A 25,469-nucleotide genomic window follows, 5' to 3' on the forward strand; every position below is an offset into this window, starting at 1 on the left:
GACTATGACCATACTCTCCTTACTTCTTTCTAGTTCGGAATCCGCTAGTTTTATATAGTCTAGGCCTATATAATAATAAGGCGTTGGTTATAGTATTGGTAATTTTTTGACCGCAAAATGATGTTGATGTGATACACAACAAACTCGAATTTTAGAGGCAGTCTGCTTAAGTTGATAAAGTAAAAGCAGGTAAAATTAAGACAATTGTGCCAAGCAAGATCATATTATAAATAGGCTAGCCTAGGCCTGGCACTAGGCCTATTTGACCTTGTCTTGGCCTCTTAGCTTATGGCCTAGGCCTATAATAGGTTACTACTGTAGGCCCTAGGCCTAGTACTACGGCCTTTTTCACGAATCGGTAGCATCTTGAAGTGATTAATTTCAGTGATTTCATTCTTTTTGGAAATCATTTGATGAAGGTAGCTCGGAAATGAGAATACACCTGTTACTGGATAATTTATACAATGTAAACCCGACTTTAGGAAAAATATTTGACACCTGCTGCAAAACATATTTACAGAAGGCAATTTGGAAGCCCGAACAGACTTTTACAAGAAAACCCCCCCAAATTTGAACTGAAGAATAATTACTAAATGTAAAAATACTGTAGAAAATTTGCTTACTTCGTATTGTGGTTTTATGTTTTAATATACAGTACATTTTAAACTTAGATAAGTACTTTATTTTTTTATTATCCTAAAGTTGTTCTTTTTTTTTTTGTTTTTTGTTTTTACTTTGTTAAATTCTGTGTTTCATTCTTTGATCTCATTTGTTTCTTTTTAACTTTTTCTTTTGTTGCGAACTTTGTTATGATTTGCACTTTGAATTTCACTTCATGTAATTAATTTTGGGTAATCTACAGTTTGGGGATACTCTGTTCGATAATTACTCTGCTTACCGCATATTTGAATTTGATTCTTTTTTTAAATAAAAAAAATTTTTTTTTTTTATTTTATTTATTTTTTTTTACATCGTTAAGCTTATTGTTTAATTTTACATTTATATTAATTTGTTAATTAAGTTGGTTTTTTTAAATCTCTTTATCTTTAATTTTCTCAGTGTGTGCCACTGATCTAAAAGTGAGTTCCAATAAATACTGAAATACTGAAATACTAAATACTGACAAACATTGCAAATCAGCGGAGCGTAACCAACAGAAATAAGATAAGCTTTTGGGCTGATTTTCTGACATCATGTTATTCAAAAAATCATAACTCCATAACAGGGCGTCGTATCAAAATGTTCTTGAAAAATGACTAGTCTACACCACTATATGAAAAAAAATTGAAAAATGTTTTTGACCTCTGAATTCAAGATGGAAAAAGAAAAGCCTATGTCTAGACGCAGGGTTCCCGGAACGCCGCCCTCAGCGGCGTGTGCGAAGCACAACTCAGTCAGAAGTGGAACGTGAATTTCAATTTGGTTTTGTAGTCAGATTTGCGAGAAAAACTTCAGCTACCCGTATTTCTCGACTGAGACGTCAATGGGAGCTGTAATTTGTATGGCAAGGAGATGGCGCTACCCTTAATTCGTATTAAGGGAATTTACGCCCACAAACCTTGTAGTTATTAATATTTTGGTTATATAGAAAATTTTTATTTTTTGGTGACGTCACACTCACGCTATAGTTAGCATGCATACGTCATAAGCTAGATTACGTCACCTTTTCCTGGTAAGGCAAACTTTCCCGGCGTGCTTTTTTCATGGATAAACAAACACCACTGCTTTGCACATGAATGCCTTGCCTAGCTCGGGCTATAAGAGTCGCATATAGTTAGCATATAATACTTAAACAAGGTACGTCTGCAACTGAATTATTCTTAATCTTAGGCCCTTTAGTTAATTTTTTTTTCTTATTTTAATTTATTTCTTTCGAAAGTGTAGCTAACCAGCTGAGTGTATTCCTTTGTGAAAATGCGTACCGCGGCGTTTTCATTTTCACAAGCATTTGCATCCCCTCTTGGAAAGAGGGAACTTCGAAATAATTTTCTCCATATCTTCGCTAATTAATCCCCGTAATTTAGCTTACACTTATGCATAGAGGGAGCACTTAAAATGTACAATAATCATTTCACTACCCGACAAACCCCGAACTTTATTCATGCATTACATAAATAGTTTCATCTTGCTGTACTCCAACATCACTGGCGTATGGTAACAACCAACTGGCAGACCATTTCTGGTCACACTTTACTCTCCATAACGCAGCACCCCCTAGTTTCGTGTCCTCTTGGTACATACAGTACTAAAAATGATTCAACCACTCACAAGCAAGGTACCTTTTTCAACAAAACATACCTTTTTGGCACGACGAGCTGATGCCATTTTGCAATCAGCAATAATTAATAAATTGCTAGAATGTACGAGTTAATTTAAATGTACAGCGCCATTTTTCATAGTTACCAACTGTCTCGCATCGAGTGGGATGCTCTCGGCATTTCAAAATGATTTTGGATGAAACGCACATTTTGCAGAAACACATGCGTGATCATAAATTTGTCACGCATTTAGCACAAGTCTATGCGTGATAACAAATCATCACAAATTCAGGGGCAAATGTATTTAATTTAAAATTATAGGAAATTGGTTTGAGTAAAAGATATAAAAATGGTCATGCAGTAGCTTGAGTCATTAGAGAGCTTTCGTTCTTGTTCGAGAATCAATTCACCAAGAAATTTCTCTTTCCCAACAAAAATAACCCAACCAACCACGCACTTAGTAGAAACTAGTAGTCTTGCGCGTTCATTGTCACAACCAACCGGTGAATATGTGACTGGAATTCAGGGATTCTGGACTGGACACCAGTGCCCAACCCCCACCCCCCAACTGGTGTAGTCACGCATTTCATATCTCTCAGGTAGGTAACTATGATTTTTATATTAAACATCATGGAAACTTATTTATTTGCACACTTAAGACTTTTTAAGAGTTTAAGTAGAATTCTATTTTTTTTATTTCTCAATTTTTGTTAAATTAAAAAAAAAAAATTAGTTTGGAAGGGGAGAGAGAGGTCCTCCTTTTATACCGCCTCTGTTTTAATATCTTAATTCAATATATTTGTTTATTTTATTTTTAAAAATTTTCTACCTAGCATCCCAGGCCTCTACCGGCCTCTGGGTACTGTACTTGCCCCTTATGCTCCGGCCTCTCAGCGCCACTAATGCTGCATTTTGTTGTCAGATGTTTCATGGGAAAATTCTGATCGGAATTCGAAAGACTGCCCTTTATTAGTTTCAAAATTAAAAAAAAATATTGCCTAACAATGACATGTGAGCTAATTAGTAATACCTTGCCGGTTAACCAACCATACAGTATCTCGGTAAGTATAGCATCAGCATCTATTGAGCTACAGGATACAAGATAAAATGTATTGTCTCCAATAAAAACAAAGAAATTATAAAGCTCGCAAAAGTACATTTAAAAAAAAATCACATTAATATTGATCAAGGATATAAGTATCAACATAAAAATCCATTGACAAAAGCACAAAAATATTTAAAATTATAGAACAATATCTAAAGATAATGAAATATGAAGAGAACAAAAAAGGGTTACACATTTTAAAAAGGAGAAACTATTTAACAGGATCATATATTATTTATTATTATTTTTATTAATAATAACAAGAACCATAATAATAGGTAGTAATTGTTATTGTCATGATGTAATAGACAATAACTGGATTTGCCTCAGGAGAATCAAGTATACAGTAGGGTGTAATTTTGCTCTACCTGACGTGGAAATGTACTGAATACGCACTACGTGTGAAAACAATTGCAAATAAATAAATCTCAAGTTTTTCTTGGGTAGGACTCTGGAGATTGTTGGTTTAAGTCCAACCCGAGAACAACTTGCAATTATTTTTGCAGTTGTTTTCACACATACTGAGTATTCAGTACATTTCCACGTCAGGTAGGGCAAAATTACAGCTATAACAATAATAATAATTATTAATATAATAATTAATAATAATAATTATTATTATTCTTATCAATTACCATTATTATTATTACTAGGGGCGCGCTTGCTTACTCTCTAGTATGTGAACCTTGCAATTAATCTTGAAGCAACCACTAAAAGGAGATAGGTTGCATGTTGCTCCGCTCAATTATTTTATTACGTAATGTCACAAATTCAGTAGTAAGATCACTTTTTATGTATTACAAAGCATGCTTCACAGACATAGACAATTAGAGCGTTGAGTTCAGGTACATGTGTTTTTTATAGCAGTTGCATAAAATTATTTAGAAACTCAGTAAAATGAGATGAGATAGCATTGGTCAGGGACTTATTGTAGCTCATTCAGAAACCGAAAATTGACTATGTTTGATGAAAATTGACTGTGTTTTTTACCATCTGTGCCTAAAATCTTAGCGTACTTTAGGTTGACTGTTTGAAAGTTACCCTTTTGGTGTATAAAACCAGATGTGGAAGTATGTACATTTAATGTTGCTCTTTATATAAAACTGGATGCGGAAGTATGTAGGTTTAATGTTGCTCTTTGGGCATTACATATACAAAATCACAAAGTCAACTGGCGAATATAGCTAGGAATGCGAAGTAAACCATTAAACCATTATTGTTATTACTAATATTATAATTATTATCTATCTTTTATGATATTCATTGAAGTTTGTTATACCCTTAGCAATAAATGAGTTACGATATCTATTGGTGTTTGCCATCTGTACTCTCATACTGTATGACCACTCATAGGGTTAACGGAGCCAAGAAGCTTATCATGAAGCAGATGTCTTTCATCATTCAGGATATGATGGAATAGCTCAGTCACCCTATCGTGATATAGAGAGTCACTTGAAGGCAGATGTGTCTGAAATTCTACTGACTTTTCTGATCAAATAGTCTAATTCTTTATCGCATTGACACACATTATCTCCCCAACCGGTTAAGCAATAGCGCCATACCCCACAAATCACAGATGAATAGAACATGGTAATGATTTTAGTATTAACATTGAATGCATTTATTTTCATACAGGGACTGATCCAGGATTTTAAAGAGGGGGTTAGAAAGTTCCCAAAAATGAAAGCCCTTTTAAGTTCAAAAATGTCAGGTAATTTTATCTCATTCTTAGGCTATACATAGAGAAAAAAAAAAAAGACATAGGCAATATATTATATTCCAACAATATTGAGTAGTTGGATACTAGTCTTTCCACTATGGATCGATAGGCCAGATGAACGCACTTTCGTACATAAATTATTACGACTTGTCAAACCTAAAACAGTGTTTGTGGAACTTATTTAATTGAAGGCTAGTTAGGCTAAGCCTAGTTTGTTTGATCTGCCAACCTCCTAGGTAGGTTATCATGCCTTTTGTAAGCCAGGACCCATTAGTATTTTGTTAAATTTCTTCACAGAGGGGATTTGTTTGAACCTCCCTGGATCCGCCACTGGGCAATAAACATGCAAGTATTTACTTCCTGACAAATTCTATGTGCTCAGAGAAATTTGTCATCAAATTTTACTCCAAGGTACTGTACTAATATAACTGGATACATTCTCCACTGTATTATTATCAATTACAATATTTCTAGTTTCCTTTTTGTATTTTGTATGGAAATCAATTTACCATTTCTTTAGTCTTTGGTAAACATTGATAACAAGATTATCTTTACAATATCTGACAAAATATTCAATTTCAGATGTTTAATGGCTGTCATTATCATGCTTGATAAGGCATAAAATTGCAGTGTCATCAGCAAATTTGATAACTGGACAGTCTGGATGGCTGGACCTATAGTCAAATGTACCTTAAATACAGTAAATAGGAAAGGAGCGAACACTGTACTACAATTTTTGTAAGAAAACTTTTGGTAGCATGATGTATCTTTATATTGAGGTATTTATTCAGTCTTCCAGTAAAATGCATACATTGCAGCACATGGCTGAATTATATGATATATAAAAAAACAGCATTTAAATTAACAACTAAAATTAACAACTAAAAAAATACGGAACATGAATCAAAATTTGAAGGAAAATAGGTCAAAAGCAAATCATACATCAAAATGCGAGACCTAGCCTTAGCTTAGGCCCTAATTAATACATACACATTTTCAATCATCTTAAAAGTCTACGGTGATTAATTGTGCTCATGTAGGGCAATGGCACTGTGCACCAGCAATTTGCTGACAGGAGGCAGACAGGAAGGTCCGAAGCGTGGGGCCAACTTGAACTTTGGTCAGGGTTCCAGAATATAAATCCCTGGTAGGGTTCATGGGGAAAGTTTTTATGGCTTGGAGTATGACCCAAATTGTGCTTTTAGACAATATTTTTAAGGATTGGCAATCAAAATAGCATTATTTGGATATGGCACCGTCACAAATTGACGATCTAATTTGGTGAATACACTGGCGTACATGGAATAAGTTATGTGTAAGTTTTGTATACAGTAAGTAAGTGGGCCTAGAGATTACATTGCGATAGGGAAAAAAGTACTATTATTTAACGTGATAATAATGTTTTCTCCAGGAAACTGTCATTTAAACTACGCCATAGGAGTGATGGTTGAAGTTTTTACCCACTTTTTAACCAATCAGATGCCTGGAATCTATGTATGCAGTAATATTTTAAATATAGCACTGTAGATAGTGACCTCCTGCATTACCTCTCACCCACTCGAATCTATGTATGCAGTATTATATTAAATATAGCACTGTAGATAGTGACCTCCTGCATTACCTCTCACCCACTCGACTTGAATTACTGCAATAAAATTCTGTCTAGCCTAGATGTGGATCTCATGTTACATACTTTAACTTCTTATTTGCAGAAAAAAAAGGCAGGATGAGTGCCAAGTATATTGCCAATACGGATTTTAATATGAAAGAAGGAATGCCTAACACTACAGAAGCAGGTTCCAGTGTTGGAACAGGTATCACAAATTTTATTTCATAATTTCTTATTTTATTTAAAAATTCATTTATTCCGTATTGAGACTTTTAGCAAAATGCGCTCAATCAAGATTAAAATCTGGCTCCGGAGGAAAAACAGGTTTTGATGTGTTGTAGAACTGATTTTTCTAAAAGCTTTGTCTACACTATAATAAATAATAAAACAGCACTTTTTCGCCGTCTATCTAGCGAACTACTGTATTCTGAGGCGTAGTGATTCTTGACAAAAAGAAAAAGTATTTACTAATTTTTATATTAAATATTAAAAAATACAAAACACTGAGGCTAAATTTTGAAATTACCAAGTGAAAAGTATTAAATAATAATGTTATAATTGCAGTTATAAATATATTTATTAACATAATATTTAATTGCAATTATATACAATACCTTTTCCATATTTCTCTCTTTTATTCATTCTACTATTCTATACTTGTTTCTTGCTTTTATTGCTATACCTTGTATTCCTCTTTTCTTTTTAGTTCTATCCCTTTTCAGCCTTGCATTTAATTTCTATATACTTTCTCTATTCTTTGTTATTCCTTTCCTTTCCTTTAGTTATTTTTCTTTATATTCCTTTTTCTTTCTTATTCCTTTTCAATCTTTCGCTTTCTTTCTTATTACTTTTTAGTCTTCCGTTTTCTATCTTATTACTTTTCAATCTTTCGTTTTCTTTCTTATTCCTTTTCAATCTTTTGTTTTCTTTCTAGTTTAATTCATTTCAATCTTTCTTTCCATTTTTGATACCTTACACTTTCTTTCTTCTGTTCTATTCCTTTTCAGCCTTTCGTTTTCTTTCTATGTAGTTTCAATTCTTTTCTTTTCCTTCTTTTCTTCAGTTGTTTTTCTTTATTATTCATTTCAGTATTTCGTATTCTTTTTTATTCCTTTTCAAGTTTTCATTTTCTTTCTTATTTTTTTTCCTTTCTTATTCCTTTACTATCTATTCATTTTTTTTCTTATTCCTTTTAATTCTTTCATTTTCTTTCTAGTATTTTAATTCATTATTTCTTTTCAATCCATGTTTTTTTTTTCTTTCTTCTCATTTCAGAGTGTTCTATTTATTTCTTTTTTGTCTTTCTCCTGTCCCATTTCCTTTCTTTTTTCCTTACCTTAATTTTCCTTGTTATACCCAGTTCTTTTTATATTTTAATAAACAATTCTAACAATGCTTAAACTATCAAATTTTATTTGAATAAATTCATCTGGTTTCATAAATATTTTTTTGAATGATTTTCTTTTGTTTAACCAGTAGAAACTTGTTACAAACCTGCTACGTTTCAGATGCACTTCGGCTATCTTTTCTCAAGCATTGATTCTAATGCTGGTCAACACCGCCATACAGGGTGTAGTACGCCCTCAATTGGCAAGGTAGTTTTCTTGGTCTTAGACCTGCGCCCTGCACCTGATGTTCATGGGAATCAATAGGTTATCATAAAGGTGAGAAAGTTCATGTGATCCAGTGTCCCTGATCATTACTTGCTTGGTTTTCCTGATCCAAATGCTTTCTTTAGCTTGTCTTTGAAAGACCTTAAATTCACTATGAAGAACATTTATGTTATTCCAATCTTGGACCGCGTATATAGCGGTGTTGACTAGCATTAGAATCAGTGGTTGAGAAAGGACAGCCGAAGTGCATCGGAAACGTTGCAGGTTAGTAAAAAATTTCTACTGGTTAAATAAAATAAAATCATTCAAAAAAATATCAAATTTTATGTGACAAAAATATGTGATATATCCATATATAGGTACGATGACCGTCGTCATGTCATCACATATCAAATTGTATAAAAAAAAGTTGAACGTGTTCAACTTTCATGTTCCGTCCAATTTTATGTGATGCTTTTTTGATGAAATTTGATAGTGCAGACAAAGCTTAAGACAGAAAAAAGTTGCCTGATGAAAATCTGGGGAATGGTGAATAAGATACAGATTTTTAAATATTTAAAAACTTGGGGGAAAAGGGGCGTAACCACCCTTTTTTACACCCTTTTCCCCCATTTGTTATTAAATAATCAAAAATCAGTACCATACTCGCGCGAATAAGCCTGCGGGCACTTAAAATATTTTTGCACTTTCTGAGGGGCGCTTATTCAAACGGTGCACTTATTTAAACGGGGCGCTTATGAAAACAAAGTGGAAATTGATGAAAATCGAGGGGTTCTTATGGGAACTTATTAAATTCAAGAGGCACTTTTTGAATGGAAAAAGATTATACAAGGACATTACGAATGGTGGTAAGGCGGAAAAGATAATCGTCCAGAGAACATGGCTCATGACAAGAATGCTGTGAATATTTACATAACAGCAAAATAGCAGATGCAATTAGTAGTGGTTAGCTTGTTAGCCATCGGCTGACAAATATGTAAGAAGAGGAAAGTTGAAAATATACTGTCTGTGTAGGGATCGGGCTCTCATCTGTCCTAGAGAAATATCCTCATCAGAAGAATGCGATTCCAATCATGCCAAGACCACAGTCCCAGAATTGATTGGATTATTGACTTGCTAAAAAGAAAATCTTATGATATTATCTTTGCGCTTATTCAAACGGGGCGCTTAAGGAAATTTTCACATTAGGAGGGGCGGTTATTTGAGAGGGGCGCTTATTCAAACGGGGCGCTTATTCGCGCGAGTACGGTATCTCATTCATTGTTCCCCAGATTTTTGTCAAAACAACTGCTGTACTTTGTCTTAGAAAAATCAGTTCTACAACATAACAAAGTTTTCTTTTCCTTACTATTATTAAATCAAATGTATCCTATCAGGCTATCGTATACCATATACTGCTGGTAGCTAATATAATATATTATAATAATATAATTGTAAATGATATTATTTTTTTTAACGTTTGAACTAGACTCAATTTATAATAAGTACGAGCCAAATGATCATGACCCTTAGCGAAGGTGGCTACAGTTCATCTTGAATTGGTTGTCAAAATATAATAAAGGTTCAGGGTAGTGATCCTGTTTATTTAAATGTTAATTACTCTCAGTTCAATTGAAGACCACATCTGGACAAGCTTTATCATTATCGATGATATGATATGTTTTCATTAGGGTCACAAGTGGTCTCTAAGTTGGGGTGGACTTTAATTGGGGGGATATTTAACTAGAGGGAAACATCTAAATCCCGGATATACCAACCTTTTTAAACTGGGGAGCCAGTTCCAATTTGTTGTGACCAGCGGTGGGCCGACATAAATTGTGCATTTTTTCTATGTTAGCCCCACCCATTTTATTTTATAGTGGTGGATTTGAAATACTGTAGAATGGGCCAGGGAAGAAAATGTACCACCTCAGCCCCACCATGGTTATAGCACTAGATGGTGGGAAATGGCACTCCCAGGCTTAAATTTGAATATAATTTTCTTTTCTTCTCTACCTGTATCTTATTTTAGAATTTTGGAAAAAAAAAAAAAAAAAAAAATTGCACTCCGGTTCTCCTACCCTACTCCGGTTCTGTCAAGAAATCATCCTACCACAAAAATATCCACTCACCAGTGGTTTGGGTTGAGGTGAGCAAATTGTTAATGTAGATACCTCTAGTTTCCTGAAAATGGCACTTTCAAAAATTAGTTTCAAAGCAGTGTTTTCAAAGCAGTGTTTTCAACAGAATACATTCCCCGAGCCTGCCGGTGCCGCAAATGGTATACTGTACATCGAATCATATTAGCGGCCAATTTAATCCATTAGTCTCCCTCTCCCGATGTCAGTACCCTACAAGACTAAATACAGTGAGCTACACTCAGAAAAAGCCACACTCTTGTAAACAATGCTAGAGGGGTGCCTACAGTAGGTGGTGTTTCTATAAACAGAAAAACGTTTTATAAAAATGGGCTGGAAAATGATTTATTTTAGCAATGTTGCATTTGCCGAATCAAAATCTTAGGCTGGGCCGGATTTGGCTGGGGGTTGAATAACCGTCATCATTTATTTCATACTTTGTCAAGGATCGAATTTTTAAGTGAACCATGTTGTACACATCAACCATGGATGCCATGGATGCACTGGAGTGTCAATCAAATAAAACAAACTGACCAATCAGAACAGTGTCAGGGGTAATATGTGATTGACTTATAAACACATGTGTTGCCCCACAAGCGTGCACATTTATGTGTTGACATTATTTACTTGGTTTTAGGTATTTGTATAGCACCTATTCCTTAAGTGTTGCTGCCATATTGGTGCAGTAGCAGGCAACCTCACCAGGTACCCATTTATACTCCTGGGTGGAGAAAAGGAACACAGATAAAAGTGCCTTGCTGAAGGACACAAGCGAAATGCACAGCGAGGGATTGAAACCCCCGACCTCGAGGTTGGGAAACCCAAGCGTTCCCACTGCGCCAAACTGTTTCTGGACATTAACAACAGTACTCAAGGGATGAGCTTAGCAGAAATTGTATCTGGTAAACTTAGATCAGGGACACCTCTGCTTAAATGTATAAACACACTTAATAACAGCATGAGGTATTGCATTCATTTCAAGTTCATATCAATCTTTTTTTTTTTTGCAGAATACTCATCAACTTTGCAATTTATTAAACAAAAGCTAATGTAGACAAGCGTTATTTTTTGCAGCATTTTAGGGTGTTATTAACCAATTGCATGTTGATCATCATTTATCATCATCCTCTCCTTTCATCAAAAAAGTAAGTAATACATCATTTATATAAGTCTTCAAACTTTAATATGAATTCTTGAGTTTGAGTATGGTTATCATCAATCAATCAAGCAATCAATCAATCAGTGGACTTAGAAGTCGCATAGTACTGTCTCTATGCGCTAACATGTATTTCATTACACTGCTAACCCTCACCAGTAACCCAGGGTGAGAAGTGACTATAATACAAAAAGAAAATTAGGATAGGTATTTTTATGAAGTTTTTTTTTTGACCTACAGTATGTATCTTGCCTTTACTAAATAACCATTTTTGAAATTGTGCATTATTTTACTACTGGTTGTAGATTTGAAGATTATTATATGTACTGTTTTGTTTGTTTTTGTGTGAAACTGCAATTAAAAAACAAATGTGTTATAATAGCGTATTAAAATAGTATAAAATACTACACCTTAACCATCTATAAATAGAATATTATACAGTAAACACTGGTGACCCCAATCTCAGTTTTGTAACAGGAAAGGAGGTATTATACCCCGAAGAAACGAGGTGTACTATAAATAGTGAAACTTTAAAGATACAGGATTCACTTTGAACTTTGCCTTCATCATCATAGGGTACTGTAACTAATTCATCAATTTAAACTCACATTTTTACTTAAGAAACAGAGACAGTGAGTATCCGAACATTTTTGTCTCATCAAATCAAGTTCAGGTCCAACAACCAAAACAAGTCTAAACAACAGTACAGGAAAGACTATGTAAGAAATAGGCTTCCATTGTCAGCATGTATCTACTGATTGACATATTCTTCTTTTTTTTTTTTTTTGGTACTTTCTATGTGGAGGCTTGATTTATGCTTGGGAGACTGTTAATTTCTATCTTTAGCTTATGATGCAAATGGTATCCCATAATTCCTTTGAACTCCCAAACCAGATTTACACCCACATCTTACAAGTGAGATGATAACTAAGTGTCTACAGCCCCCGTGGGAGCAAGTTAGACACACAAAAATAACTGAAAATTACTTAGAATGTCAAAAATACGGTGGTCATGAACACTGTGGAATGATAATAGCATGAGCGTAGCCTGATGCGTAACAATAGCACTATATTAATCCCTTTTTTTATTTTATTAAACTAGAATAGAATATTCGAATAGTTTCTTCTGGTTTGCTTATAATTATTGTAGAATATAGGCTGAGGAAGTCATGTTGAGAACATAGACGAAAGCTCATAGTAAGTTTACACCAAATTGTGCTTGTTTTATTATTAATTAAACAGTTCTACAATAGAATAGAATAATTAATATTAACATAAAGCATAAATAGTTAAAGGTTATAAATTTGTAAAGACCATAACAACATATCAATCAGTAATGATGGATATTCCCATGAATATCTCTATCTAATTAATCTAAAGGGGAAGATGTTATAATACAGTATTAAACTAGCATAAAATACTACACCTATAAAAGTAGCCATCTATAAATCGAATAATATCAGACCATTTTATATCCAGTACCCAATTATGTTCACTTTTCATCCTCCTACCACTTTGAATGACTGTTGAATATATTTATCTGCATAGTATACTTAAAGAGTTTGACTATATTTTTATTGAATCGTTAACATAACATAAAGTGATGTGAATCTACAAGAACCAGTCAGTCTGGCAGTGAATTGCATGTCATTTCTGACATTGTGAGGAAAGAATAATAATTGTATAGATAGCACTACTAGGTGGTGACTTGTAAGTTCCTGGCATAGAATAGATACATTCAAGATTACTGGTATTATTAGCATTATCATCATCATCGTCATCTGCATCAGTGATTATTATTATTACTATTATTATATTATTATTATTATTATTATTATTAAATATATTATTATTGAAATTTATATAGTAAAGTGGGAGAAAACATGTACATTATGACCTCAAAAAATCAATGATGGTTGTTGACATTGTGCATGAGATGGTCATGTGCTAAACATTGCATTTCCTCATACCTCCCAATGCATGCCCATTAAAACCTGCATGTTTGTTTTCATAGTTCCTAACAAATATACTATCTATTTACTAGTTGTGTGAATTGATTGTTAACATAATATTCAATGTTTGAATAGTTCAAGATGTGTATAAGAGACAGGCTTGGGAGACTGCAACAGGCCACAAAGGTATTGATTAAATTGTTTATACCAAGACTGGTGTACTAAGATAATTTTACACCATTGATAGTATGCACAAAACAAAGTAAAGAGAAACTTAACATCAAATACCTGTCTCTTATACACATCTAGATGTGTATAAGAGACAGATATATATGTATGTAGATATGAAGCAAGTTATAGTAGCTTCAAGCAATATTAATGAACCAAATTTCCTTGCTAAGTTATAGTGAATGATGGTTTTTCAGACTTAAATTCAAACAGTTACATGTTAAATTTAACTCCTTGCACTTCTATTTTTATAATTTTTAGTGGATATCAATTTGATTGAACCAGACCAGACTGAAGTGTTTGTCAGTGAACGCTCGAGCATAAAAAAGACTGTCTTGGGTTTCATAATTGTACTTGGGATTGGCTTGTCCTGGGTCGGTTCAACGCAGTTCACCAAAAGCACATATTCCGATACATTTGATGCTCCATTTTTTACAATATGGTTCTCAACGACATGGATGCTGGTCTGTTACCCAGGCTACCTACTGGGCGTTGTACTCTTTTCAAAAGAGAAACGCCAAGCAGGACTGAAATCTGTCTACAAGTGAGTTGAACCAATTTGTAATATTCCATTGATCAACTGTAGTTTTTAATCAAATCACTTTTCTATAAAATGATCAGGAAATGAAAATGTAAAAAGACAAAACACTATCAATAATAATAATGCCAAAGATTTATGTACAAATCAATGATCAAATACGCTGAGTGGTTATTACCTCTGGGTAACATACAGTACTACAGCAAACCAGCAAAAAGTGCAACTTTCTTTGCTCCCTGAGGAGTATACAGTAGGTAATTGTGAGCATGTACTTAGTGCATGAAACTAGTAGAGTCAGTGCCACAATATCCCACCAGTTGCCCATTTATACTTATGGGTAGAGAGAGACCAAACATAGACAAAATGCCTTGCCCAAGGACACAAGCGACTTTTACAGCAAGAGTTTCGAAACCCTGACCTCAATATTGGGAGTCCAAGCCACAACTGATGTGCTAGCTGCATCCAAAAAGAACCCAGGATAATTTAACAAGGGTGGTAGAAGAACTGCAGGAGAATAACCCATAACTTGCAGCGTCATTGTGCTGAATTGCAATGGGTTCTTTAGAGCAGTGGTTCCCAAACTGGGGTCCACTCTCTTCCATGATTCCATTATTTTTTCTTGTCTTAAGTGTGATAATACCTTGACAATAATGAAATACCTTTGACAGACATGACTTTGTTTACTGGAAATTACTTTTAATTGCCATTATATTTTAATTCCAATATTTTATTGGTGATCTGATTGATTCTTTTAAAATAATTTTGTTTGTATTCTCTGTAAAGATGTTTTATAGGAGAGCCACTTGATAGTGGCAATCCTCAGGTAATGTACATGCTGTTTTCATGTATTCTCTTGTATTGCTTTTATCTAAATATTGAAAAGTTTAAAAATCAGGAGGGAGCCCTAAATTTGGAAAAATTAAAAGTAAATGTGGGATAACAGAATATTACATTTTAATTATGAGCCTGACAGTGTCATTTCCAGCCATCTACAAGTGCCATTTACATAAAAATTTCCTACTTAAGCCCCAACCAGGGTGGGGCTGAGGTAGTGTAAATCCCCTATCTGTAAAATTGACTGTCAGTACCCCTCTCCCCTCCTGTCTATTTTGAATTCCAAGATCCAAGACATCGTAATTTGGCAAGTCATCTTCTATCTATAATCTTATTGGCGGAATGTCAAGCATGATTCGCCCTAAATTTTACACATTCAAAATTAAATGGGGATGGGGATAAAAAAAATTACCTTAAAATTTTGAGTCTGACAGTGTCATTTCCGGCCATCTAGAAGTGGCTGACAAACAAATTTTGTGGTTTCTATTTTGAATTTTATGATTCGCCACTGTTCAATCAATCATCTTCTATCTGTAGGCCTAATCTTATTGTTCGGATGGACAATGAGTACTATTTGGACATGGGGTTCCCTGAAGATTTTGCCATGTCCGGAGGGGTCCATGAATGCAAAAAGGTTGGGAACCACTGCTTTTGGAGTACGATTTGGTGCAGTATTCGGTCTAATTTCTTAGATAACATTCATAAAGTAATTCCACAACATAAAGCAAAACAAAAATACCAAAAAGTCTGTGGATTAATGTAAAAATTTAAAACTTGTAAGAAAGAAAAAATTGAATGTATAAAATCGGAAGACCTCTCCAGAGCACCATGATTTAAAAAATAAAAATGTTACAAAAATAAAAATTCACAAAAGTCGGGATATATACTGTAAAACAAAAACCAATTTTTACACAGTGACAGGAAGTTATATGATTGCCTTTCATCAAACTAATCTTTCATCATAGTAGGACTATAAAGGTCCGAAGAGATCTGGTTAAATGAGTTTTCTTAACACAATTTTTTTAATGTGACATTTGATAATACATTTGTAAAAACATGCAAACATCATGAACTTGTGGAAGATGAGTTTCCAGGAGGTTTTAGCTTGCTTGCTATAATACAGGAGTGCAGGAGGAAATCCTGGGAGACAGTCATGTTTTCAGGAGTATAAAAACTTAAATGCATTGACAAATACTGATTTCAACTATTACAATTGCATAGTTCAATTTCCTTTTAGTTTGTACCACCTCTTGCAACAGGGATTGCCTGCTTGCAGTCCCCTCACTGTTATGTGAGGTGAATGCCAAAACATGTTTTTTGTAACAGGCCACAAAGGAGTTGATTAAATTGTTTATTCCGAGGCCTGCATAACATACTTTCACACCATTTATAGTATGCACGCAGAAAGTAAACAGAAAACACAACATCAAATATAACTTAAAAAAGCATTGATAAATATTTATTTAACCATTACAATTGCTATAGTTCAATTTCCTTTTAGTTTGTACCACCTCTTGTAACAGGGACTGTCTGCTTGCAGTCCCCTCACTGTCATGTGAGGTGAAAGCCAAAACAGCAGGCCACAAATGAGTTGATTAAATTGTTTATACCGAGGCCTGCATAACATACTTTTACACCCATTTATAGTATACACGCACAAAGTAAACAGAAAACACAACATCAAATATAACTTAAAAAAGCATTGATAAATATTTATTTAACCATTACAATTGCTATAGTTCAATTTCTTTAGTTTGTGCCACCTCTTGTAACAGGGACTGTCTGCTTGCAGTCCCCTCACTGTCATGTGAGGTGAAAGCCAAAACAACAGGCCACAAAGGTATTGATTAAATTGTTTATACCAAGACTGGTGTACTAAGATAATTTTACACCATTGATAGTATGCACAAAACAAAGTAAAGAGAAACTTAACATCAAATACAACTTACATGCATTGACAAATATTGATTTCAACTATTACTGTACAATTGATATAGTTCAATTAATATTTAGTTTGTACCACCTCTTGTAACAGGGACTGTCTGCTTGCAGTCCCCTTACTGTCATGTGCGGTGAAAGCCAAAACAACAGGCCACAAAGGAGTCGATTAAATTGTTTATACAGAGGCCTGCATATTAAAATAATTTTACGCAATTTATAGTAGGCACAAAACAAAGTAAAGAGAAACTTAACATCAAATATAACTTATATGCATTGACAAATACTTATTTAACCATTACAATTGCTATAGTTCAATTTCCTTAATACCTCTTGTAACAGGGATTGCCTGCTTGCAGTCCCCTCGCTGTCACATGAATTGAGAGCCAAAACATGTTTTTTCAACAGGCCACAAAGGAGTCGATTAAAGTGTTTATGCTGAGGCCTGCATATGTATATTTTTATTTGTGTACAATATTTTTCATAAAATTATTATTTATATTGTATATATACTGTATTATATAATTATTTTATTATAATTTAATATTACTATAATCATTAATCTACAATTTATTGTTGTGTATTACATGTTTAATTTATTTTACTATTTTTATTGTTATTTAAAGAATTTTGATTGAAAATTTTAAAAGTTCACCAAATATAGTTATCTACACCATATTTTATTTTCCTCTTTGTTTTAGTGAGGATCAAGCAGTGTATGGCAGCAGTGGCCTGACCCTATGGTCAGGGCTGAAATTGACCTTTCCATTTGCCATCTGCTGGGGCATTACCAACTATATGTACGTGCGGGCATTGGGCGTAATTGCAGCTGCTGACGTCACAGCACTATTTGCTTCCAACACTGCTTTTATATACATACTTTCGTGGGTTTGGCTTGAAGAGAAATTGTCACTTCTTCCAATAAGAGTAAGTAAAAGTTTGATTCCCCAAACGGTACCAATCACCAACAATTTGAGCACCAAAGACGGGCATCTCCGTCTTTGATATTCCCATCGTTAGAATGCCAAAGATAGAGATTTCCATCTTTAGTGTTTTTTTGTGTAATCAAATAAAGGGCGCTATTACGGTTCTTGTGTAAAAGATTAGTGCTCTATTGAATGTGTGAACCGCCTGAATACATTACTTATAATCATCCTCTCAGCACTTTTTTGAGCTAAATTTGCATAGCCACACTTTCTATCAATTTTTATATGCAATAGTCTTTGAATCAAACAAATGGTATCATTTTGATATCCTTGTATTCTTCTTTCTTTTGTTATACCACATCTGTTTTGCATTAAGTATTTGTTCTCGGGAACGGGGCTGGAAGAAGTGCACGACTGCGCAATCGGTCCAGCGGTTAGAGGCAACATTAATATCCCGGAAGCATTTTGGGGGAAAAAAACCTGATGGGCTGTATAAAATGTACAGATAGTATTTGGTGCTGGAGGCATTTTATCGAGGCAAACATTGTTTTTCCAGGCTTGCTCAGGAACATTTAAAATCCACAAAAATCTGCTGAAAACTGTGGTTTCATGTTGGATCACTATAAAAATCATTTGGCATTGGCAACACTCTGTATACAAGTATACTGAAAATGGAAGGCAATGTTTTAACATATTTCTTCACGATGTTATAACTTCAATATTATTGAATGTATTTCAAGGTTTAAATAGATATAATTTTATATATAATGATAGACAATTTTTAAATGCCATTGTGTCATATACATTTTAGAGTTTGTCAGTCATTTTGTCAACGGGCGGAATTGTTCTGATATCGTATGCGGATGGGTTTGGTGGGCCGACGACGCTTGGTATTTTTCTCTCCATCGGTTCAGCTATTGGTGCAGCAGTTTACAAGGTTAGTATGGGCTGTCTAATCTTTAAAAGATCATGTTAGAATGTTTTATTCCAGGAAGACTGACAAAACAAGTAGGCTTGCAATATATCATATGCAAAACAGAGAAATGCACTCCAGTCTAAATAAAACAAAAATAAGGGATTTCAAACCACTACGACATTAGTAGGGTAATGCTACTCCACCATAATTCATAGATTGGTTAGTGACATCTGTTAATTTTGTACTTTTTTAAATATTGTGTCACCAAAGATGACAAAAACATAGTCTTATAATATAATGGTAAGTATTATTTGTTTAGTTGATAAAAAAAGTGCCACGTTTAACAATAGTATGAAAAGTTAACCATGTGTGCGATTTTTCATGATAGCTTGAGTGATTTTTCTTTTAATTTGTCTCGTGCTAACTACTTTGTTTTATTAATTATGTTTAAAAATCCTGGATTAACTCCTTTTTGGTAGGTGCTTTTCAAGAAGTATGTTGGAGATGCTACCTCTGGCCAGGTTTCGTTGTTTCTCACTGTCCTTGGTCTTTGTGACTTTGTCTTTTTTTGGCCCATCATGCTCATCCTCTACTACACTGACGTAGAGACGTGGTCTTGGGACACCATGCCTTGGGACTACCTTTGTGGGAGTGCAGCACTTTCTGTTGGTAAGCAATTTGAATATATATGTGCCCATGAGGCAAAAGTTTCTGTTGGTCGACAGGGAGCTGTCAGCAGCTCCATAAACTTAACTTAATTGATTTTAAGTATGTCTATTGGGAGTTAACAAGAGAGTCCTGGCCAGCAACATATAGCCATCGGAATGTAAACAAGAAACCTATTACAATCACTCGCTTCCAAACGTAATGATCTCATGGTTTTCAGTGGCAATAAATAATTGAAGAACCCTTTGCTCTTCAAACCGGCAAGATTTATTTACCCAAGTTTTTGAAAAATCTTGGGTGCCATTAACCATTTTTGTTGATGGCCAATGTTTATTCAGTGGCGGATCCAGGGGGTGTTCAGGTGGTTCAAATGAACCCCCCTCTGTGAAGAAACGTAACAAAATACTACTGGGTCCTGGCTTAAAAAAGGCATGCTAAACCTACCTAGGCATAATTTGGCAGATCAGAAAAACTAGTCTTAGCCCATGTAGCCTTCAATTAAATAAAATTATAATATACACTGTTTTTGGTTTGACGTTGTAGGCTTAATAATTTATGTAGGCCTACAAAAGTGCATTCTTCAGGCCTATCGGTTCATCGATCCATGGGAGAAAGACTATATGTATCCAACTACTCAATATTGTTGGAATGTAATAGTATGTTGCCTATGTCTTTTTAATTTTTTTTTCTCAATGTATAGGCCTAAAGAAAGTCGGGAAAGTGGACCCACTTTCATTTTTGGTTTTTTTGGAAAAATTTTGAACCCCCTCTTTCAAATCCTGGATTCGCCGCTGTTATTTTTTTATTAATTTATTTGATAACCATGCCATCTGTTGGCGGTTGAGCACCCGTCCAGATGCTGTAGAGGCCTTGACAAATCTGAAAGTAGAAGTAGTAGATAAATAGTTGGTTTCTGGCATGTATAATAATTTTTAAAAACTCTATAGAGATTTAAACCCAGTATATATATGGTACTTCATATTATATTTGTGTGTGTTTTACTATGTGTATTTTTAAGAATCTACATAGAGTACTGTAATCTACTCAGTTACATAATATTCCATATTTAAAATTACAAATCTTGTGCGCGCTCCTTACATAGACGCTGTAAACTAGATTTGTGATGACGTTGCAGGTACATCACTCCATCCAGCATTAGCTATAGGCCATTGTAATGCACATGTTTAGGATGATTTCTAGATGAGTTGTTCTTATTATTAAGGAGGTTTCACATGTGAACGCATGCGTCTATTTTGACGTATACGTCATCATTTATGATGTCATAGGCCGGTTGCTATCTCGCTCACTACACGTACGTGAAAAATATGTAGGAAAATTTTGGATTTCTAGTATGATCTTTGTTTTTTTTTTTTTACAAGACAGCAATTTACGACAGGATGCATCTCATTTTGGGGTATTAAAAATGTTGGTGCTTGGTGGTGTCTGTAGGCCTAGCTAGGGCCTCCCTAGGCCTAGCTTATAGTAGCCAGACATTTTTGGGCCACGAAATAACCAACTATTCTGGGCAACAAGGGAAGGGGTATTATTCGACTACCCCTTACAATTACCTAATCCTTATATACCAAAACTCTAGGACATGCCAAAATCTGATTTTCGGAAGCATAATGAGAGAAGAAATTGGAATTACCTAAGCCCTAGGCTAGGCCTAAGGCCGAACGCTTAAATTTCGCTGTCATTCCGAAAAGCACAGCATGGCTCAACCTGTTACAGATAGCAAAATGTATGCGTGCACGTATTCATTCGCATGCGAAACCTCTCTATTACCATATTATAACATGCACAAGATTCGAGAAATGAAATATAATGTAACTGAGTATGCTAAATCAGTTCTCAAATTATATAAAGTTGGTAAACTTTTTTTATTCAATATCATATAGCTGTTCAATGCATGTTTAAACAAAAATATCTTCCATTTTTTTTAGTTTTCAATTTTCTGATAAATTTTGGGATAGCAGTAACATATCCACTGTTCATTGCACTTGGTACTGTTGTTGGTATACCCATGAATGCAGGTATGTGCCCATTATTCTTTTATTAGAAAGTTTCATTTCATTTCATTTTATTCAGGAATTAAAATCAAGATTACTTGAAAATAAAACAAATACAAAGAACAGATAAAAGATAAAGAACAAGATAAGACATTAATTCCTAGGGTAACCCAAGAAAGTTTTACAATATATAAAACTTATTTCCATTGGGGCCTTATTTTAATTGGTCTTATTTTAATTTGCAGTGGCAGATTCAAGGGGGTCCCCACCCCTAAGTTTTTCTAAAATTAAGAAAAAAATGGAGAATAAAAGAAAATTATATTCAAATTTAAGTCTGAGGGTGCCATTACCGGCCATCTAGTGCCAAGATCATAATTTTTCTCATCTCAGGGCTTAGCCATGGTGGAGCTTCCTGTAAGTGGCTGAACTCTCTATCTGTGAAAGTCCTTCCCTGGGCCCTTTATTTTTAAATTCCTGGATCCACCACTACTTAGGCACTCACTTGAAAGATTTTACTAGTAAAAATGTCACATTCTAGAGGAATAGAGTTCTGTCACTTATTTTTCTCTTATATAAATACATTCAGTTTCTTTGCCCCACAAATAGAAGTATGCAGAACCTCTGTCTACTTATTCTAAAGCCTACGTCTTTGTTGGCTCTGATCCTTTTCCACCCTATTTTAGTAGAAAAATCCAAAATAAATTTCAATGTAAACTTGGTAAGCATCTCTACACCAACATGCACCCAGACAGCAACATATATATCATCCAGAACAAACCATCCACTTCAATACACAAATATAGCACATTTTCAGATTTACATCTGTTCAATACACTTTACATAAAAAGATAATAAAAGACAATATAAAATATAGTCAACATTATACAATGAAACTGCAGAAACATAGAAAGACTACAAAAGTATACTTATCTCTCCATACCTAGTATAAATATCTATAGACCTATTTATCGAGATTATTTTGAAACAGCGCCGCCACTGTCTCACAACTCACTGGGGGACTTCTAGTGGCCTAGCCTTAAAGCAGCTGACTAGTTACAAATAGAGTACCGCTGGACCTTTGCTAAAGGAGCAGTAGACAACACTTACGATCATGCTAATTACTGTATATGTAAACATTGAAAAAGCTTTTTAAGACTTAGCCTTTTAATACAAACATTTTTTTCTTTTTCGTTTTAAAATATTTGTGCTGATTAGTAATTTAGTTTTATCATTTAATTATTCCATGATAGAATACTACGTAGAGTGAAATGCTAGGCCTTTTGAAGTCCCCCAAGTGGTTGTTGCCAGGTTATCGGAAATTTTTATTTCAAATTTGGAGAAAACGGTGTATAAGTTTGGCCATATGGAACCACCTATCTCTTGGAGCAGTCCTGCATATTCCTCCATCAGTACTTCACTTCATGAGTTTTGCTGCTCAAGCTATCAGGGATGTGTGACCCCTGTGTATGGCAATGAAGCCCTGTGAAGTAGTGCACTCTGAGTTTTTATTAAATTTTTAAGTACCTTACTTTGCTATAGACATCACTCTTGCACATCATCACAGTTCAGCTGATTTTAGCTATATAGGAATTACTACACCAAGAGCCATGAATAATGAAAAAAAATGCTATAATACTGACTGTTGAATTAATAATAATAAATTCAGTATTTTGATTGCATACTTTGTAAATTGATTAATCCAAGTTAATAACTTTCGTTGCCAAATATAAAATTCATGAATAATTATATCTTTCTTATCTTCTTTGCATAGCCACTTAAATTGGCTGGTAATCAATTTTTAAGCGTGTTTTTGTAGTTAATATCTGATATTGAACTTAATTTTCATCATCACAAGGCAACAGGAAATTTAGTTGTTTGATGTACTAAAACTGAACATGAAGACAAACCTGTAGTAAATATGGATTAGTGTCTCTCTTACTGAAAGATGATAATTTGTTTGATAGTTTTAAATGAGTAATTATTAATATTATTATTAATTTTTTTTTTTTAGTTTAAAGTCTGCATGGTATGAGTCTTATGAAGTTAAAGGCCTTTGGCTAATTTAGAATCATATTCCTCAAAGCAATGTTTGTGTCCTACAGGAGTTTAGCCAGAAAAACGAAGCCGTCCAAAATATGTTGTAGTTTGATACAACATTTGATAGATTTGAATAATATAAAGAATTTGCTAAAGGTAGACCGGGCCAACAAGGCTGGGCCGGGCTGAGTAGGCCAAACCGTCCAAGCCGTCACAGAAAAAAAGTGGCCGTCCGAAATAATTGTTGGCTGTCTAAAAGACAGCTGGCTAAGCCCTTGGTGTCCTATAACAAATCCCAGTACATTTACCATAGCTCTAATTGGTGTCTACTGTAGTTTCTAATATGGTTGAAAAACATGTATAGCACATAAATACATGTACATGGTGGATTGTTATCATTACCTTATTATTATTGTTGTTATCTTCATTTCTATAATGTAGATATTCCGTAATGATAACTTATTATTACTGTATTATTATTATTATAGTACTGTTACTATTTTATACAGTACAATATTTTATTATTACTATTTTTTTTTCTAGTGGCTGATTTACTTTTTAGAGATGATCCATTTGGACTTTGGAAAATTGGCGGCACTGTACTAATTGTTGGAGGATTTGTACTAATGATACTACCCGAGTCATTTCAAGCTAAGTTTGCCTGCTGGAGTGACGAAGACTGCCATAGAAAGGCAACAGAAAATGAGGAAAATCAGAGTTAAAGCTATTACCTGACAATCTTTTTAAATATATTTTAAGTATAGGTAAGTTTCCTAGATTAAAACATGCGATATGAAACCTGCATAAAAATACTGTATGTTCTATAATTAAACTTGCTTGAACACCCAATAATTGAAAGAATTTAGAGCAAGCATTTTCTATGTTTTGTAAAGGATTTCACTGAAATTAACAGCACAAAAAGAAAGGTATATTTTTGTACTTTTTTAGGAATTTTTAATAATTTACTTTAAAGAAATTTGTGACCCAAGATCGTAAAAGGGCTGTAAACTCGCACCGTGCTGTATTGAGAAATAAGCCTCAACAGCCAGAATAGGGCGTAGAATGTGAATTTTGTGTAAATTGGGTTTTTATGTAATAAATAAAGTATAACTATTAATCTTACTATTCCTGAAGTTTGAGTTCAAAATTCCAACTGTAAAAGGTAAAATTTAGACATTTTTCAGATGGGAGTTAGTGAAAAATGAATAGAAACCTGCCAAAAGTAAAGGCAATTTTCTCAAAAATTGATTTAAGAAAGTTGATAAGATGACAATTATTCAAATGGTCATAACTTTGCTTCCAGACATTCTTTATACAATTTACTTATCAAATCTAAAAGTAGTACTGTACAAAAAAAATGTTTACAGTAAAAATTATTAGGGTGGCTTAAGGATCATCACACCAACAGATATTAAAACAGCATTCTTGGTGTTTGCTGTTTGATGTTGCTGTAGTTTTCTCTCCGCCTAGTTCTTCGAGTTTAACTACCAATACACCACAAAGAAAAATACAATAAAATATATATATAGGAGCAATAAACAATGAAAATTCATTAAGACGTTAAGTAAATGCAGAACAAAACTTACTTCTGTTGTTGCAAAGGTACCGTCACCATTGTGTGCAGGTTCAAATCCCACCAGACACACATTTCTTCATACTGTACTTGGATAAAGGTAAACTTCATTGAAGCGTAAACGCTTGATACAATTATAACGCCATGTTCCTATTCTAGCACTGTTATTGTTTATGTATTTGTTTAATAACTACAGGTATTTACTGTAGATATACTGTAGATCATTCCATTTATATCTAGAGTTTACAGTAACAATAAAGTATATAATTACAGCT

At 34.0% G+C, this 25,469-nt stretch overlaps 1 protein-coding gene across 4 annotated transcripts; it reads left to right on the forward strand.

The window, feature by feature from the left end:
- On the forward strand, positions 1-25,469 carry LOC117109936 (solute carrier family 35 member F4-like). 4 transcript variants are annotated; one of them, XM_033252432.1, is made up of 10 exons: positions 2-189; positions 6,796-6,897; positions 11,497-11,567; positions 12,728-12,774; positions 14,019-14,301; positions 17,769-17,994; positions 18,805-18,930; positions 19,389-19,578; positions 21,519-21,608; positions 24,165-25,469. In XM_033252432.1, coding segments are annotated over exons 4-10 (1,095 nt in total). In that variant the 5' UTR covers positions 2-189; positions 6,796-6,897; positions 11,497-11,567; positions 12,728-12,773; the 3' UTR covers positions 24,344-25,469. The 4 variants fall into 4 exon arrangements, with proteins under 4 accessions (XP_033108319.1, XP_033108323.1, XP_033108322.1 ...); XM_033252431.1 differs by lacking the exon at positions 12,728-12,774; XM_033252428.1 differs by lacking the exons at positions 11,497-11,567; positions 12,728-12,774 and having other exon boundaries at positions 1-189.

Source organism: Anneissia japonica, unplaced genomic scaffold (genome assembly GCF_011630105.1).
Source record: "Anneissia japonica isolate Jap-2015-1 unplaced genomic scaffold, ASM1163010v1 scaffold585_len4108843_cov191, whole genome shotgun sequence".
In the NCBI taxonomy this organism is placed as follows: Eukaryota; Metazoa; Echinodermata; class Crinoidea; order Comatulida; family Comatulidae; genus Anneissia; species Anneissia japonica.

Excerpts from the sequence above, each read along its gene's own strand:
- LOC117109936 (XM_033252428.1), top strand. The coding sequence starts at position 6,810 with ATGAGTGCCAAGTATATTGCCAATACGGATTTTAATATGAAAGAAGGA. Across the intron at positions 6,898-14,018 it reads AGGTTCCAGTGTTGGAACAG|TGGATATCAATTTGATTGAA; the intron begins GTATCACAAATT and ends TATAATTTTTAG. Across the intron at positions 17,995-18,804 it reads TGTCACTTCTTCCAATAAGA|AGTTTGTCAGTCATTTTGTC; the intron begins GTAAGTAAAAGT and ends TATACATTTTAG.